Here is a 17,812-nt window from a genome sequence, read left to right as displayed (position 1 = left end):
GGGGGGGGGGGGGGGGGGGGGGGGGGGGGGGGGGGGGGGGGGGCTTTGTCCCGCGTGGGTCTGTCCGTTCGTATCTGTCTCCCCGCTCCTTGTGTCTCTGCTCCTGTCTGTGTCCCCAGCGTCTTTCCCTCATGTCTCTCTGCTCCTCGCTGTGTCCCTATGACTGCGTGTACTCCTGCTCGTACCGCTGTTACCCCCGCTACACCCTGTCCTCGTGTCTCTACCCGCTGTGCCTCCCTCCCCCTCTCTCCCTGTGTCTCCCCCGTCGCCGTCGCCCCCTGTGCTCTCGCGTGTCCTGCTCACCCCTCTGTCTCCCCCGCTGCCCCTTCCCCCGTCTGACCTGCTCCCTCTTCCCCCGCCTCTCCATCGCCTCGTCCGTCTGCTCCCCCTGCTCCCCGTGTCCGTCCTATCTCTGCTCCGCGTGCTGCACTTCGTGCTGAGCGCCGTCTGGGGCCTTAGGACCAAAGCAGACCCCTGGCCCCCCGTCCTCGTCGCCGCCCCCCCGTCCTCGTCTCCCAGTCCCCCATGTCTCTTGGCGTCTGTCCACCCCCTTTGGCAGGGATCGCTTTCTCCAACGGCCCCCGATGGCACACGCTTCGAACGTTCACGATGGGCGCCCTGAAGGACATGGGGCTGGGGACGAGGAACATGGAGGAGAAGATCCAGGAAGAGGCGGCCGCACTCTGCAAAGAACTCGGCCAAATCCGCGGTGCGGCTGCTCGCCCCGCCTGGCCCGCAGGGGCCGGAGAGAGGCCGGGGGGCGGGGGAGAGGGGAGCCGGGGCAGGGTTAGAGCGTTCAGTCGGGGGGTGGGCGGGTGGAGAAACGGCCACAAGGAGGGCCATCGAGGGCTGGGGACAGGGCCCGGAGCCAGAATGGAGGTAGGGGAGCAACAGGCAGTGGGGGGCAAGGACACCCAGAAACAAGGACAGGGAGACACCGACAAACCGAAGGACAGGAGGGGACAGAGCCAGAATGGAAGTAGGAAGACTCAGAAAGAGACACTGGGGACACTGGGGGGCAAGGTCACCGAAGATTAAGGGAACAAACAGGGACATTGGGGGCAAAGATGAAAGACCACTTGGGGTGGGGTTGGGGACAGAGACAGAAAAGATAGCTTCACAGTGGGACAGACACTGAAGGACATGAGGGCAAAGATAGAGACAGTCATGGAGAGAGGCAGAGAGAAACAGTGGGTCAGAGACACCAGAGATGGAGAAAGAGAGACACCTAGAGGTGGGTGGGGCCAGAGACACCCAGAGATAGACAAAGGGAGAGACACTGGGGCGGGAACAGAGACACAGACTGAGAGGGGAAGGGCAGAAACACCCAGAGATAAAGAGAGACACTGGGGTGGGGCAGAGACACAGACTGGGAGGGGAAGGGCAGAGAAAGATGAGGGGGTGGGCAAGCAGAGAGTCAGTAGGACAGGTGGAGCCACAGTGCACAGAAGAGGAGGACAGAGGGACATTGGACGTGCAGTGGCTGTGGGAGGGAGGCAGAGAGACCCAGGTGAACAGGACCTGAGGACAGGGATCCAGGGCCTGGAGACACAGCAGGCGAGACTGACATCAAGTTCCCTTTCCCAGGGAGGCGCTGGATCTGACCCTCAGCCTCCTTGCTCCATTTCTTCCAGATGCTCCCCTTAACCCCCGCCAGCTCCTGTGTAAGGCTGTATCCAATGTGATCTGTGCGGTGGTGTTTGGACAACGTTATGGCTATGATGACCCTGATTTCAAAACGCTGCTGGACCTGCTGAATGACAACTTCAAGCTTATGAGCTCCCAATGGGGCCAGGTGAGCCCCTCCACCCCTGGGCACTCTCCATGGCAAGCTTAGCCCCTGAAGCACACCTCACCTAAGGGATGTCTCTACACCAGGAGAGGGGCCAGGGCTGGGGGTTGGCCACCTAGGGGGAGGAAGCATTTCTGGAGACCCAAACCTAAAGGGTGTCTTAGAAAGGGAGGGGACCCCAGCTGGAAGAATAGAGAGGTGGGGGGGGGGGGTAGACACAAAGGGTAACTGGGAAAGACAAGTGGAGAAAAAAGAAGGTAGGGACAAAACTGGTTTGGTTGGAGAATAAGGTGTCTAGAGGCATAGTTTAAGACCCAGAAGGCTTCTCAGAGATGGAGTCCAACTTAGAGAAGAGACTTGTCCAAAGTCATGTAGCCCATAGGGAGGATAGAAGGCCAGCATAGATGAGGCATTGAATGCCAAGCTGAAAGGTAAAAATGGGGAGTCTGTGGGCTTCAGGGAACATGAGAAAGACCCCAAAATGGGAAAAGTGGAGCACAGGGCTGCTTAGAGACCTGGGTTCTAATCCTGCCTCTCTTACTTTGTAACTCTGTCACCTTGGGCAAGTTACTTAACCTCTCAGTTTCCTCTTTGTAAAATGGAGATAATTCTAACAGTAGTGCCCACCTCACAAGGTTTTTGTAAGGCCCAAATGAGATCATCTATATTAAGTGTTTTGTAAACTTTAAAGCATGATAAAAAAAAAAAGTACCCCCTTCTCTGGGCTTCATTGTTTTCGACTGCAAAATCTAAGGTTTTATGAGACAGTACTAACAGCTGTAGCCACATGCTCGCACCATAGTGCACAGAGCACTGGGTCTGGAGTCGGGAAGACATTCATCTTCCTGAGTTCAAAGCCAGTCTCAGACACTTCCTAGCTGTGTGACCCTGGGCAAGTCATTTGACCCTTTTGGGCTCTCATCTGTCAAATGAGCTGGAGAAGGAAATGACGAACCCCTCCAGTGTGTCTGCCAAGAAAACCCTAAATGGGGTCACAGAGATTGGGACGCAGTAGGAAAAAAAAAAAGACTGAACGCCACTAACAACAGCACCTGTTTATTTAAGGCTTGCAAAGCACCGACCCACGCTTATCTCAGTGGATCCTTCCAACAACCCGGGGAGGCAGGATTGGTTATCATCCCCATTTTAGAGAAGAGGAAGCTGAGGCTGAGGTTAGGGGCCTTGCCTAATGTTTGAGGCAGAATTTGAACTCAGCTCTTCGGGATTCTCTTGGCCTGACCACGGGGCTGCCTCCCTTCCTCCCCACCTGAGCCTCTTCCTTTCTGCCCCTCATCCCAGATGCACAACATGTTCCCCTCCGTTATGGACTGGGTTCCTGGTCCCCACCAGCGAATTTTCCACAACTTTGAGTTGCTGCGGGCCTTCATCTATGATCAGATTTGGAAACACCAGAAGCACAGGAAGCCAGGAGAGCCGCGGGACTTCATTGATTGTTTCCTAGATCAGATAGAGAAGGTTGGCTCCTCCCTTCCCTGCCCCGCGCCAGATCTCGCCACCTCCCCCTTCCCCCCCCCAGGCAGGCTCTCTGACCATAAGCAGCAACCTCCTTCCTCTGCCACAGGAAAAGCAGGACCCCTGGAGTCACTTCTACATGGATAGGCTAGTGATGACGACCCACAATCTATTCTTCAGGGGCACCAAGACCACAAGTAGCACGCTTCGCTACGGGCTGCTGATCCTGCTCAAGTATCCGGAAGTGACAAGTGGGTGTCCTACATGTCCTTGAGTCCCCCCATCTACAGGAGGCTGCCCTTGGGAACATGGCACCACGGGGAAACCCAAATTCCACCCCTGGCACTTGGCACCCGAGCAAGCCCAGACTGTGCTTCTCTAGGCCGAGGTTTTCTTATATGGAAAACAAGGGGGTTAAACTGAATGGTTTCTGAGGCGCCTTCCAGTCTGAGATCTAGGACCCTGTGATCTGCTGATGGGACAGGGGGGCTGGAGGAATGAGAAAGGACCGTGTCCTCAGAGCCTTCCCTTCTCCCTCCCTCTGCTTCCCCAGAAAAAGTCCAAGAAGAGATAGACCGTGTGGTGGGGCGGGAGAGAGCCCCTCGCCTGGATGACAGAGAAAAGCTGCCCTACACCAATGCAGTCCTGCATGAGATCCAGAGACTCATCAGCGTCTTGCCCATGGGTCTGCCCCGAGCTGTCACACAGGACACCCATTTTCATGGTTGCTTCCTGCCCAAGGTGCCTGGTTTGGATCCACACTGTCCATGGAGGGCTGCACAGAACCATCCAGTAGGGCAGGGAGGAGGGGGGAGGTGCAGCTGGTCTGAGGAGGAGGAGCTGGCATCCTGGGATTCCAGCCAATCAACAGTCATGCACTAAGCTCTTATTATGTGCTAGGCACTGTGCTAAATACTGGTGTCATTTAAAAAAAAAAAACAAAAATGAAGTCTCCCAGTCTAACTGAGGAGACAACGTGCAGCCAACCATGTAAAGAGACAGAGACAAAGACAGAGAGAGAGACAGGGACAGGGACAGACAGACAGGTAAGGAGGTAGGATACACAGCCAGACAGACAGAGCAGATAGACTAGATGGACAGACAAGACAAACCAGATACACAGATAGACAGACTAGATAGATAAATCGACAGATGAATCAGATAAATAGATAGACAGATCAGATGAATGGATAGATGGATAGACAGACAGACAGATCAGATAGATGGATGCATGGATGTATGGACAGATAGATAAAGAGACAGATAAACAGACCAGATAGATGAATGGATAGACAGACTAGATAGGTGACAGAGAGACAGATAGGATAAATAGGTAGGTAAGCAGGATAGATACTGAAAGATATTTGTGTTTGTGTATATATTACACACATGTGCACACACACGTGTGCACACACACAAATCTCACAGATGAAATTTCACCCCAAGGAGAGGCAGAAGATAGGGACCAGAAAAGGCCTCTTGCTGCTCAAAATTAGATCTGATCTGAATGTTGGCCAGGAGGACGCCAAACAGAGGAGGGAGAGCCTTCCAGGCATAGGGGACAACCAGGGAAAAGGCCTGGAGTTTGGGGCATGAGAGACAGTCCTTGTTGAAGGCAAGTCAGCATCACTGGAACATGGAAGATGCTGAGGAGAGGTAAGGAAGGGCCAGGTTGTGAAGTATGTCCAAAGTCAAAAGGAGCACTTTCTATTTGATCCTGGAGGCAATGGGGAACCACCGTGGGTTCCTGAGCAGAGTGACACTTGAAGAAGATCACTCTCATAGCTGAGTCAAGGAGGGATTAAAATGGGAGACTTCATACCCACCAGAAGGCTCCAGTTGAGGCACGAGATGAGGGGGGCCTGCAGCCCTGAGAGCTGTTAGCCTCCACAATCAGAAACCCTTTGCAGTCTGGCCTCTGGCCTCAACATTCAGCCGAAGTTGCTCTCTCCAAAATCACTACTGGCTTCCTGATGGCCAAAACCAGATGCTTTTTCTCAATCCTCATTCTCCTTGTGGATCTCTCTGTGGATCACCTTCTCTTCCTGGATACTCTCTTCTCTCTCTCCTGGTTGACTGCTCCTTCTGTCTCCTTGGCTGGATCCTCCAGTTCATACCCTCTGATCCTCGGTGTCCCACAGGGCTTTGTTTGGATCCCTCTCTCCTACTTCACTTGGTGATCAATCTCATCTCACCAATTTCCATGGATCCAATATTGTCTCCATGCAGATAATTGCCATGGCTCCATATCCAACCCTAACCTCTATACTGAGCTGATCTGCCTCTTGGCCATCCAAAACCCAACTTTCTTATCTTACCTCCTCCCCCCCCCCCCAAACCTTTCCCTCTTCTGAACTTACCTATTATGGCCAAGACCACCCATCCTCCCAGACTCAAAACCTCCATGTTAGATCCAACTCACTTCACCAGTCCATTGCCATCTTGTTATTTTTACCTTCACATCATCTCTCCTAATAGCTCCCCTTCTCTCCACTCGCACACTCACACAGTCAACCTCCTGCTGAAGCCCCCACAAAACGTCTCACTTGTCCTGCTGCATTAGCCTTTCCATCAGCCCCCTGCCTCGTCCTTCCCCACTCCAGGCCACCCTCCACCCAGCCACCCACGTGATTTTCTTAAAGCACAGGTATGACCATTTCACCCCCACCTCTTACTCAGTAAACTCCCGTGGCTCCCTATAACCTCCAGGATCAATTATCAAGTGTTTTCTTTGGCTTTAAAGCCCACATTCCCTCTTCTTTGCCAGCAATAACAGCTGCTCCTCAAACAGAACCTGCCCATCACCCTCGACTTTTCACTGAGAGACCTGGGAGCATTGATAGGCAGCAGGAAAGGAGAATGAAGATAGTGGTGGTCATTTTCCCTGGCTGGCCCTCTTCCCTAGGATGCTCTCTCCATAGGACTTTCCTGTCTTCAAGATTCAACTCAAATCCCCCTTTCTGCAAGAGAGCTTTTCTGCAGCACCTAGCTTGTTAACTGAGATAGATAGATGATAGACAGATAGATTGACAGACAGTTGTTTGTCCTGTTCTGGAGGACCATGACATTGGGAAGATGCTGCCATAACTTGCTAGTGAAATGGATTTAAGTGAGGGAGGGCTGTGCTAGGTCACCAGCCTCACTTTCTCCTCTGGAGCCATCTGGGTTCAGTGGCCAGATACTCATCAGTCAACTGGGGATGGCCCCCAGATAGGTCAGAAATGGCATAAAGATACACAACTTTGAGAACAGGTTGGATAACCCTAAGCGAGTTTAGGTGAAGAGTGAGGATGGCACAGGGTGACTGAGAGGATGGTGCTGGACTCAATAATAGCAAAATTGGAGTAGTTTGGGGCCTGCAGTCACTGAGACCTGAATCCACACCCAGCCCCACATACTTATAAGGTCTGTGACCTTGGGCAAGTTAACCTAAGTGGCTCTGTCTACCTCAGATTCTAAAACAGGGGCAGACAGCATTTACGATATTGTGGTGAGAATCCAATGAGATAGTTAGTGTGAAATGCTTTGAAAAGCTCAAAGTGCCATATCAATGTTAGCTATCATCAACATGATTAGTATTAGTTCTGTTTTGGACATGTTGAGTTGGAGAGGCTTCTGGGGCATCCAGTCAGGAATGTCCAGGAGGCAGGTAGAGATGCAGATCTCTAATGCCCAATGAAGCTTGGCCAAGAGTTTAGGGGTTGGCTAAGCCAATTTGGGAATCAGCAGCATAGGAAAGGAAGTGAATCCACAGAAGCTGATTAGATCACCCAGGGAAGTGGTATGGAGGGTGAAGAGAAGGGGGGAGCCAGACAGAGCCTTGGGGAACACTCACTGTTCATGGATATGCTCTGGATGAGAATCCAGTAAGGGAGACTGGGGAGGAATCAGAGGGAAACCAGGAGAGAACCACCTTTCAGAGAGGAGAGATGAGCAATGACAAAGGCCAAAGAGAAAAGGTCATTACATTTGACAGTTAAGAGATGGCTGATGATGGCTATGAAATGCAGTTTCAGAAGGAAGACAGTTAAAAGTAAGACTGAAAAAGGGTGGCATCTAGGAGTTTTCTCCTGGAGTTAAGCCACAAAGAGGAGAGAGGATGATGGCTAGTGTGGATGGTCAAATCAAGGATTTGGGGGAGGGGGAGCATGTGAGAGTTTTTTTGGTGGGAGACTAGAGAGTGGTGGTCATTGGTAAGAAGATGGAATCGGGCCAAGGGTGCATGTGGAAAGGTTACCCTCTTAATGAGGCAGAGCTAGGTAGAATCAATGGTGGGGGAAAGCATCTCATGTGAGATGAAGAGGGGATTCTTGGCAAACGGTCTACTTTTTCAATGGCATCTGAGGTCCTTGGCACTGAGGGAGAGTGGAGGAGGGGTGAAAGGGAAGCTGGTTTTGTGGTTTTCCTCTGGCTCCTAAGCTGGTCCTGGGGATGCTGGACAGAGGAAGGTCTACCTACTGGCTCTGCACTATGACAACAGGCCCCCCTGGAGGCTGGCACTAACTTCCTACTTCAATTAGGGCACCCACGTCATCCCCCTCTTGGTCTCTGAACACCGGGACTCAATCCAGTTCAAGGACCCACGATGCTTTGACCCAACCAACTTTCTGGATGACAAAGGTGCCTTCCGACCAAACAAGGCATTCATGCCCTTTGCTCCAGGTAAGGGCCACCCAGGGAGTGGTTACAGAAGTGGTGGAGAGAATTGAGGGAATGGAAAAATGGTGAATTGGAGGAAAGCAGGAAAGGGGGCCCAAGACCAACCCACAGCTCCTTAGGCCTTCATTACACCCTTAGAAGCAGGAGGCTTTGCATGGGCTCCCAGGAAAATGTGAGGGGCATTAGTGCTACCCAACCTGAGATCCACCCCTGGCAGCTCAAGTGACCTGGGCACCAGCTCTCTGGCCAGGCCCCAGGGCCACTGACAGCCTCAACCCTCCCTGCAGGGAAGCGCATGTGCCTAGGGGCAAGCCTGGCCCAAATGGAGATCTTCCTCTTCCTCACCACCATCCTCCAGCATTTCAAACTGAGCCCAGTGGATAAGCCTGAGGACCTAGACCTGACCCCTCAGCTCACAGGTCTGGGCAATGTGCCCCCAACTTACGAGCTCCGCGTGCTGGCCCGCTGAGCTCCTGCCCAAGGGGGCACTTGCGACCCCTCCCAACCCTACCCATGTCTCTTGTTGAATAAACCCCACCCCAAAGGCACTGTGTGTGTGTGTGTGTGAGCTGCTCACTGGGGTGGGCAGGTGGGTGGACAAAGGACGGCACACACACCAGGCTCTGAGGTAAACTTTATTTGGGGGCGGGCGGCAAGTGTGCAGCCCAGGCTCCGCTGAGCACCCCTACCCCCACAGGAGGCTCAGTCCAGAGGAGGCCAGGGCCAAGGTGGGGGGGGGGCCCACTTCAATTTCCGGGGGGGGGGGGGGGCAGGAATCTCCCCTATCCCCCCTGCCAGCAAGAGGCCATGACCCTCCCCACCCCCAACAATTCCAATCTTGTATCCTGGTTAGAGGGGGCAGTGCTGGGGGGACCCACTGTGGGGCGAGTCCATGGGAGGCTCACTCCTTACGGAGTGCACAGAACAATTCCTGTTCCTGCCCAGCTCCTGCTGTGCTCTCCAGGGCTGACAGTAACCCCTCTGCCCACATGGGGAGGGGGAAGGCAGGCAGGCAAAGGCAGAAGCAGCAGTAGAGAGAATGCCAGGGTGTCCGGGGCTGCCCGGCAGCCAGCAGAGCAGCACAGGGCAGGGGGATCCAGCAGCCCCGTCCAGGGACCGGCTATCTGACTGGTTCCAAGTGCTCTCCACTAGGTAGGCTGGCCTGGTTGGGACACTGGCACCTGAATGCCCTTCTGGCCTGATGCTAGAGAGACACAGACACTGCATTAACTGGAGACCAAGAATGAGACCCATGACTGATCCCAAGGAAGGGAGGAAGGATGTGACAGAGAGGCTGGAGGGATGGGGAAGGAGAGCCTGGGTGGGCAGGCAGGGAGAGAGAGGTTGATGCGAGGGGGAGGGAGGGCCACGAAGGACAGTAGGAAGGAAAATCAGGGGCCCACAACCAGGAAGCAGGTACCTAGTTGATACTTGTCCTTGGCTGCAGCCCGTTCCTTGGCATCAAAATACCAGACAGTGATGGCGTACCTGGGCACACAAAGAATGCCCACCTTGTGACCCTCTGGGGTCAGACTCTCTTGGGTACTGGCTCTAAACAGGACCCAAGGGGGCACTGAGCTCCCATCCCCACAGCTGGGATGAGCCCCCAAACCCACACTTTAGCTGTTAGGGACCAACCCTAGATCTAGAGATGGAAAAGATCTCAGAAGTCATGAGGCCCAGGGAGGAGGGAGTGCCTGAGCCAGGATTTGAACCCTGGGGAGATTGTAGGGGGTCTGGCTTTTGAAATGTCCAAGGCTGGTTAGACACACTGGGCCTCCCTCCCTAGGGCCCTGCACATTTTACTTTTCCCATGTAAATGGCAGAACCCCTTCCCCCTGGAGACACAGGGAGGAGGCCAGGGAGTTGCCAGGCTTGCCCAAGGTGCCCCTGTGCAGGCCCAAGCAGCTGAAGGTGAGGGAGGAGGGTGGGCAAGGGCGCACCTGGTGGCATAGGCTGGCTTCACCTCGTGGGGGTTCCTGCGGTCGGACCAGAAGATCAGCAGCCGGTCAAACAGAGGCTCGATATTGGCCACCACAGGCCGACCCTCGGGGAAGATCTGCAGCAAGCCACCATGGGTCTGTGCCCGGGAACAAGCCAGCCAAGTCAGACGTCAGAGTGGAACTGGCCCCACCTCCAGCCTCGGCACCCCTGGGGGCTATCCACTAGGGGGCGGATGACACCCAGGGAGGTTTCCAGGCTCCAGGGCTTCCCGCCAGGGGGCGCAGAACACCGAGGATGGGGGATATTTACAGCCCCGCCCCCCTCATCTGCAGAAAAGGAGGGATGAGATCCCAAACCCGTTGCTATAGAGATGTCCAGGAAGCCACCAAAGACAGGAAGTAGGGGGGAAGGGAAGATGTTTACTACAGACCAGGCCAGGACTGCACCATTCCACGCACTGGGGTGGGGGAAGAATGGAAGCTGCCAAGGGAGGGGGGGCGGGAGGGCACCATTGCGTGCATGGGTGGGGGAGGCGTGGAAGAGGCCACAAGGAAGGGTGCTGAACTAAACCATAGCTGGGCACAGGCACACCCCCCCAAGGACGCCCCCCACGTGCATGCACCCCGCTTCCCCCTCAGGGGCCCTACCTTGATGTCCCAGTTCCGATTCAGGTAATAGATACAGGTGATGCAGCGCCCATCCCCGTGGGGGTTGTCCACGTGCCGCACATAGCCCAGCCCGTTGCCAGGGTAACAAGCCACCATGGCCTGCGGAGGCACAGAGGGGCGGGGCCGTCAGGAGGCTCCTCCCCCCCAGAAAGCCAGGACCAGGGCCCGCTGCAGACGGCACAGGTGCCCATGCCCTGCGAGGTCGGGGCTGAGGGAGAGAGGCCTTTCTGGGTGGCCCCGTGGGAGGGCCAGGCCACTGCTGCTTGTGCGGCCCTCTGAGGCCACACAACTCCGGGGGGCAGGTGCTCCTGTGATCCTATTTTACAGAAGAGGAAACTGAGGCAGGCCGGGGTTAAGGGACTGCCCCAGGGTCAATCAGCTAGTAAGGGCCTGGGGCAGGATTTGAATTTGGGTTTCCCCAAAGCCAGGTCCTGGGACATATCCACTATACCATCTAGCTTCCTTTTAGAAAATATGATTCTTAAATCAAGATGCAGAAATAATGAACAGGAATAATTCAGAGGAGCTTGAAGACTCAAGAGAAGTGATTCAAAAGTGGGTAGGGACTGGAACTGACACTGACCCTGTGACCTCCAGGCTGGGGGCCTACGAGGTGTCCCTGGCTCCCCCAGGAGTCTGACTGCTGAGACCACACCTGGCCCTGGAGAGGAAGGCACCCAAACTCCCTTCCAGAGGCAGGGGCCGTGGGTATGAAGCACATGTGGCTCAGGGCAGACAGAGGGGCAGCTGTGCTGAGCTGTCCCTATTTCTTCTCAACTGTCTCTGGAGACGCCAAGAAGGTATTCTGAAAGTGAGGCAAAAACGGGCCTTTTTAGGTGACATATGTGAAGCAGCCTAGGAAACAGGGTGGCCCAGTGGACAGAGCCCTGGACAGACCTGAGCCCAAATCCTTCCTAAGTGTGTGACCCTAAGCAAGTCACGTTATTCCTGCCTGCCTGTTTCTTCATCTGTAAATCAAATTTAATAGTAAATCAAGCTAACAGGATTGTTGGGAGGGTCAAATGAGATATATTTGTGAAGCACTATATAAATACTTTTATTTTTAACCCAGGAAAACTTGGTCTAAGACAAACTATGGCTCCCAGCTGACCACAATACCAGAGGGCAACCACCCTGAATGACTTCCTGCCTTTGAGGGCTTATGAGACTACTGAGAGGTGTGGATATGGAGGGGAACCAAGGGGAGTCTTGGCCCATGGGGTAGCTGTGCTTGGCTGTCCTTAGGGCACATTAAGAGGGAGGGGTGTGGTGCCACAGTGACCTGTGCTGAGCAGACTCCACAAATACTTCTCAATAGCTCCACCAGAGGTGGCAGTGCCCTCAGAGCCCTTCTGTTTCTTCAATCCAAGAACAGCACCCCTACACCCCATCCCCCTGGCCTTCCCCCCGCCTCGGCTGCCAGGCTCGAGAGCTCAAGCAAGCCTCAAACACCGCCAAGCCAGCAGTGTGCAAGAGCCCATCCTCTGCAGGCCCCGCGCCTGCCTGGGCTGGGACAGTCAGACTGAGAACATGACCTGTCCCCACCACCATGCATAGAACAGTGCTTGGCACACAGTAGGTGACTAATAAAGGCTGCTCAGTAGTTCCCAATCAAAGGCTGGTGGAAAGGTCCAGGCCGAGCTCCAAGATGCCCCTCTGTCCTGACCCACAGCTGCTCTGAGTGCTTCCAGGTTTACAAAGCACTCATCTGAGCCTCACACGCACCTTGGGAAGCAGGTGTTCTTATCCCCATTTTACAGAGGAAGAAAACTGGGACTGAGAGAGGCTAAGTGACTGGCTGGTACACCATGAGCAGCATCTTCTTGACTCCAACCATTGGACTACCTTAATTTCCTTGGATGGTAAACTGGGGAGTTTGGAAGGTGTCACATATGAGACAGTGAAGATTAAGCTGAAGGTGAATCCAGAAAAGGATAAAGGAACTAGGGAAATGCCACCCTTCAGCCATGGCATCAACTCCATCCAGGCTCAGCATATAGACAGTGCCCACCTCATGACCCTGGGCACCTGACAACTCTGGGTCTGAGGGGTGGTTACAAATGAGGCCACCCACCACAGCAACTCCTGGGCCCTCTAGAGAACCACCTGCCCTGCTCTGACTTCTCTCCTTGGCACTGCCTGGCTTCCAAGTTTGCTACCTCTCCAGCTGGCACCTGCAGGCTCACCACCCCCAGCACAGAATCTCAAGTGTTAGCAGGGGTATGAGAGACCACCAGACTTGGCTGCCACATCCCTCCTCAAAGAGGACACTTTGTGCCCTAAAGGGCTCCACCCTTATGACACCGCCCAACCCTGACAGGGGCAAGGTCAGGGCCTGGAAGGGATCTCTTTAGATGCCATCTAACCTAACGCAGGAGACAGCAAGGCAAGCAGAGCCCAAGGGTAGCTGCTGAGTGTCAGAGGCAGGGCTGGCACCTCTGACTCCACTGGGCCCCATAATGTGGAAGCAGCAGGGGGCTGCCACCCCCAAGCATTCACCAAGACCACGGACAAATCACACCACCTCTCAGTTTCTCCATTTGTCACATGGGCCAAGCTGCCCCTCCTAGGAAGGCTGAGGAGTCATCATGTGCAGGCTCCACCCTCCTGGGGTCTCCCTCATTAGACTGTGAGACTCCTGGAAAGCATGGCCTGCCTTATGCCTTTCTCTGGATCCCCAATGATTAGCTCTATGCCTGGCACACGAAAGCCACTTAATGAATGCTTCCTCAGAGGTAAAGCTCATGTCTTAATGACAGAACAAATGCAAAAGCTGGAAAAGGCCTCTGAAATCATCATTTACAAACAGTGAAACTGAGGCCCAGAGAAAGGGGATTGCTGATGACCACAGAGTCAGAGGTCCAGCTGGCATCTGGGGCTCTGCGAGCAGGCCCTCCCTCTCCCTACAGGGCCAGGGCCCAGCCCATGGGGACACCAACACCACACAGATAAGGCTCCAACAGGCCTCCAGGCCTCAGTGTCCTCTTATGTCATGAAACCAGGTGACTGGGCGGCCTGGGAGGAGGCTCCCTCCTGGCTGTGGATAAGGCTCCAACTTCAACTGGTGTAAGGTGCCCATAGGCAGGCAGCTCCACCACTGCCCATCCTAGACCTGGCACTGGCCGGTGGCAGGCCAGCCTTGGAAAGGGCCAGGCCCAAGGGAGAAGGCCCCACCCCCAGGCCACCCCCAGCCCCAGGCTGGCTGGGAGCTGAAGGTCCAGAAAGGAAAGAGTTAAGGGCCTCCCAGGGCTGGTTCCCTAACTGCGTCAGAGACTAGGGCCAAAGCCAATGATGGCAGGCCCCACCCACTCAGCTCTTAGGAGAGTATCCAAGGAACCTAGGTCCCTCTGGCTCAGCCCCACGGCCCAATACCCAGGACCACCAGCCAGCACAGGATTCAGGGGAACACACATGGGGGCGGGGTCAGGCTACCCACAGAAAGAAGCCCAGGCCAGCCCTGGCCGCATCTACCCCATCAGGGCCCTCCCTGCACAGGGTCAGGCTCCTGCCTCTGAAGAGAAACCCCCAGCCCCACTGTCAGCCCCTCCCCCAGCTACTGCCCTTTTAAGCCAGGAAAAGCCCACAGATGCTGTTTCCTGGGAGCAGGGGATGGCCTGGGAGTGGCCAGTGGCCCATCCTATCCTGTCCTCTCCCCTCCCCCATTCCCACAGGGCAGATTCTTACACCTAAGCCAAAGAAGAGGGCCCTAGGAAAAGCAGCGAGAAGCCTCCCCACAGCCCCATGAGCATCTATCCTTCCCAGGCTTGGCGCCCAGAGCACCTAAGTTCCAATCCTCTCATCTGACAGATGAGAAAAGGGCAAAGGACTGGGCCAGGGTCACCTGATGCTTCTGGAGTCAGGCTTGGCAGACTCCAAATGAGGGTCATTAAGGCCTTGAGCAGTGCCATCCCCATCTGACAGAGGAAGCTCAGAGACTGGGAGCTAATGACTGAGGACAAACAGCTCTGGGCTGGCTCCAAGGGGCAGAGGGTGGGGTCAGCCAGGACCCAGGCCAAGGGAGGGACTGGCTGGGCGCTATCAAGTAACAGGAGGGACCAGGAAGAAAGAGAAGCCTTTGAGTGCCTGGCCCAGGTGGGGGGTGCAGGGGCCTTCCACCTCCCCAGCCAAGGCTCCCTGTGGGCCAGGCCCACTCCCAGTTACATAATCCCAACCCCTGACCAGGGAGAGTTACAGAGGGACAAGATGTGGAGGGAGGAAGGGAGGAAGGGAGGGAAAGATGGTGAAAGGGGGAGGAGGAGGAGGAGGAAAGACTGAATGAAATGGAGAGGAAAGAAGCCAGAGAGATGGGCATCGAGTAAGACTGAGGGGGAGAGGAGAAACCGAGGCAGAGAGGGGAAGGAAGAAAAAGGCACCTAAGGGGCAAGAGAGAGCTGTGAGGGTCACACACGGACACGCACATGATCCCCAAATCCCAGGATTCAGAATTTTTACAGAGAGGAAGCTGAAGGTACAGAGATGGAAAGAAGCAAGTCACACCCGCCACGGCTGCTGTGCCCACTGAGGCCCAGTGAGCTCCCCCAGAGTGGCAGCAGCCCCTGGGCCTGGGCCTCACCTTGGTCCGGCCATTAATGTCGTAGCTGCCCAAGCGTCCGGCACAGTGAAGGATCAGCTCGTCCACGTGGGCCATCAGGGCCCCGATGCTCTGGCAGCCAGGCTCACGCCCCTCTACCCAGGCAATCTGGTCTCCTCGGATGCTCCGTGAGGGGATGGCCCGCTGGCTCACAAGCTGTCCATCCCGAAAGCGCCCATCGCGGTTCAAGGCCTCCACCTCTGCCAGCACTCGGCCCCCCAAGGCCGCCCCAAGGAAGCCATCCTTCACACAGATGCCATAGCACCGCATGCAGGGCACGACGTAGTCCACAGCCAGTCGCTCGGCGGCAGAGACCACGGCCTCCCTCTGCACCGGCGTTTCACTGCCCTCCTCTACCCAGCGCCGCTTACTAGGCGGAGAATCACCACCACTCTCAGCCCGCTTCCGCTTGGGGGTCTCAGGCTGGGCCCCCCGGGCGGCCAGCAGCGGGCACTCCTTGGTGATCAGCACAGCAGCTCCCTCGCTCTGCAGGGGTCGAAGCTCCCCTCCCCCCTGCCCACTGCGCCCCTCGGGCATGGGACTGGCTGCAGCTGAAGCAATGGCAACTCCTGGGGGCAGGGGGCCACCCCCACTGCTACTGGGGCCAGCCGAAGCCTCGCAAGGACCAGACAGGTGGAAGGAGGGCTGCGTAGGACAGGAAACATAGCTCTCCAAGCCCATCCTGGCAAGGCTGTGCCCAGGGGTGTCCACAGTGGGCAGCTGAGGGAGACTCCTGCTCAGGAGGTCGGATTGGCATGGGCTGTCCATGGCAGTGTTTTCATCCCCCAGGCACGGAGGACACTGCCCGGGCCCATGGTGCCAGCCTCCTCCTCCTCTCACTGCAGCTGTGGATAACAGTGGCAGAGCCTGGCACAGAACTCAATGGGACTGGGCAGGAAGCTCTTCTCATAGCCTGGGAACCTGGGACATGATCCCCCGTTGTCCTTGGGCCTTTGTGAGGCAGCAATGGGCCAAGCAGATGACCCACAGGGGCTAGAGGGAGAGACAGAGGGAGGTGTAAGATCCAGAGGCCCCAGGAAGAGAGGGCAGCTGAGGGAGGAAAAATCGGGATGACCAGGCAGAGGGGGTGGGGGGCAACTCAAGGCCCAAAGAGAAAAGCAGGGGCTGATGGTGGAAGGGGATCCTGGGACTGTAAGAGAAAAGAGGGGGAAAGGGCCTTAGTAAAGTGAGGGGAAAGAGGAAGCGGGACCCTGGATGGGGAGCATGAGAGGGGCTCAAGGAGGCCCAGGGGTGAGGGGATGGAGAGGGGAAGAGAAGGAAGACCCCAGTCAGGAAGAGGAAAGGGAGCTGCAGGAATGCTCTAGGAGGGCAGTAAAGGACGGAGGTGATGGGAGATCCTTGCAAGAGAAGGGGGAAGAGGGAGAGGGCTGTGAGGAAGGGAATAAGCAGAATGGGACCCAGGCCCAGGATGGGGGAGAGGACCCAGGGCCTGGGTCGATCAAAAATGGAGATGCAGAGGTGGAAAGGGAGGGGGAAGGACCCACTGAGAGGATGAGAGATCCAAGAACGCCAAAGGAGGAGGAGGAGGGTCAATGGGCACAGGTCAGGAGGGCTCCAAGGAGAGAAGTGGGGCTGGGGAATGTGGGAAAGAAAAGTAGGGAACCAAGAGGGCCCCCAGAAGAGGGATGGAAGGAACTAGAGCCTGAGGGGCAGAAGGGAAAAGAGAAGGACTCAAGCCTTCGAAGGATGCAGAGAGAGGGGGCTCTTAGATTGGCAAGGAGGAAGGGCAAGCAGCCTGGGGGGCAAGAGGGGAGGAAGTAGGTGCAGCATGAGGGCGAGAGGGGGAAGGGGCTTGAGGAGAAAAAGGCTGGGGGAGGGAGAGGGAACCCAGGAATAGGAAGTTAGGAGGAGGAGGAAGGAACTGAGGCTTGGGAAGGGGAAAGCATTCAGAGTCCAGTACAGGTGAGGAAGGACAGGGGAGACAGGAGGGATCGTGGGGAGTCTGTGCCGTCAAGGGGCAGAAAGGGACTGTAGGAGGGGAAGAGATGAGAGAAGGTCCAGGAATGAAAGGGGAAGAGGAGAAAAAGACTGTGGGGGAGGTAGGGGAGAAGGGAGATCAAGAAGTGGAAAAGGGGGAGAATGAGCATGAGGAGGAGAAAGAGGAAGGGAGAAGGGTGTCTGGGGGATGCAGGGGGGAGGAGAGGGAGCCTGGGGGATGGGTACAGGAAGAGGGTAAGAGGAAACCACAAGTGGGATGGGTGAAGAAGGGGTCTCAGGTGAAGAGGAGGTCAGAAAAGGGACCCAAAAGTGGGAAGGGAGGAGAAGGAGAAGCCTGGGAGGTAGAGGAAGGAGAAGAGAAACCCAGAAAGGGTAAGGAAGGAGAAGGGTCCTGGGGTACAGATGGGGGAGGGGAGAAAGGACTCAGAGATGGGAGAGGGGGAGAGGGAGGGGAGGGGAGGGGAGGGGGGGGGGGGGGGGGGGGGGGGGTGGGGGGGGGAGAGGGGGGAGGGGAGAGAGGATGAAGAGGGGGGAGAGGGGGAGAGGAAAGGGTCTGGGGCTTGGATGGAGGAGGGGAGGAAGGACGCAGAGGTGGTAAAGGGGGAGAGAGAGGGATCTGGGGTGCAGATGGGGGAGGGCAGAGAGGACGAAGAGGGGGAAAAGGGGGAGAGGAAGGGGGCTGGGGCTTGGATGGAGGAGGGGAGGAAGGACGCAGAGGTGGTAAAG

The 17,812-nt window shown here is 56.0% G+C and overlaps 2 protein-coding genes across 3 annotated transcripts in view; one reads left to right on the top strand and one right to left on the bottom strand.

Moving 5' to 3' along the window:
• The window catches only part of LOC138154492 (cytochrome P450 2F2-like), an 8,891-nt gene extending 416 nt beyond the window's left edge, over nt 1-8,475 (top strand). Inside the window, exons 2-8 of the mRNA XM_069079344.1 lie at nt 560-709; nt 1,635-1,795; nt 3,092-3,268; nt 3,375-3,516; nt 3,819-4,006; nt 7,786-7,927; nt 8,212-8,475. Of these exons, the coding sequence (XP_068935445.1) occupies nt 560-709; nt 1,635-1,795; nt 3,092-3,268; nt 3,375-3,516; nt 3,819-4,006; nt 7,786-7,927; nt 8,212-8,393 (1,142 nt within the window). The 3' untranslated portion in view covers nt 8,394-8,475. The remainder of the gene's footprint in view (nt 1-559; nt 710-1,634; nt 1,796-3,091; nt 3,269-3,374; nt 3,517-3,818; nt 4,007-7,785; nt 7,928-8,211) is intronic.
• Nucleotides 8,476-8,548: 73 nt separating this feature from the next.
• EGLN2 (egl-9 family hypoxia inducible factor 2) overlaps nt 8,549-17,812 on the bottom strand; it is a 9,985-nt gene continuing 721 nt past the window's right edge. The window contains exons 2-6 of one of the 2 annotated variants that reach the window (XM_069079345.1): nt 15,110-16,120; nt 10,516-10,635; nt 9,868-10,004; nt 9,345-9,412; nt 8,549-9,128 (exon numbers count right to left, since the gene is read on the bottom strand). In XM_069079345.1, coding sequence (XP_068935446.1) covers nt 9,073-9,128; nt 9,345-9,412; nt 9,868-10,004; nt 10,516-10,635; nt 15,110-15,895 — 1,167 coding nt within the window. In that variant the 5' untranslated portion in view covers nt 15,896-16,120 and the 3' untranslated portion in view covers nt 8,549-9,072. The remainder of the gene's footprint in view (nt 9,129-9,344; nt 9,413-9,867; nt 10,005-10,515; nt 10,636-15,109; nt 16,121-17,812) is intronic. The other variant, XM_069079346.1, reaches the window with a different exon arrangement.

Source organism: Petaurus breviceps, unplaced genomic scaffold (assembly GCF_028583685.1).
Source record: "Petaurus breviceps papuanus isolate PSGF00001 unplaced genomic scaffold, PetGlider_PUasm1.0 91041, whole genome shotgun sequence".
Classification (NCBI taxonomy): domain Eukaryota; kingdom Metazoa; phylum Chordata; class Mammalia; order Diprotodontia; family Petauridae; genus Petaurus; species Petaurus breviceps.
The sequence above is the reverse complement of the archived record's forward strand: the minus strand, read 5'-3'. Positions and strand labels throughout refer to the sequence as shown.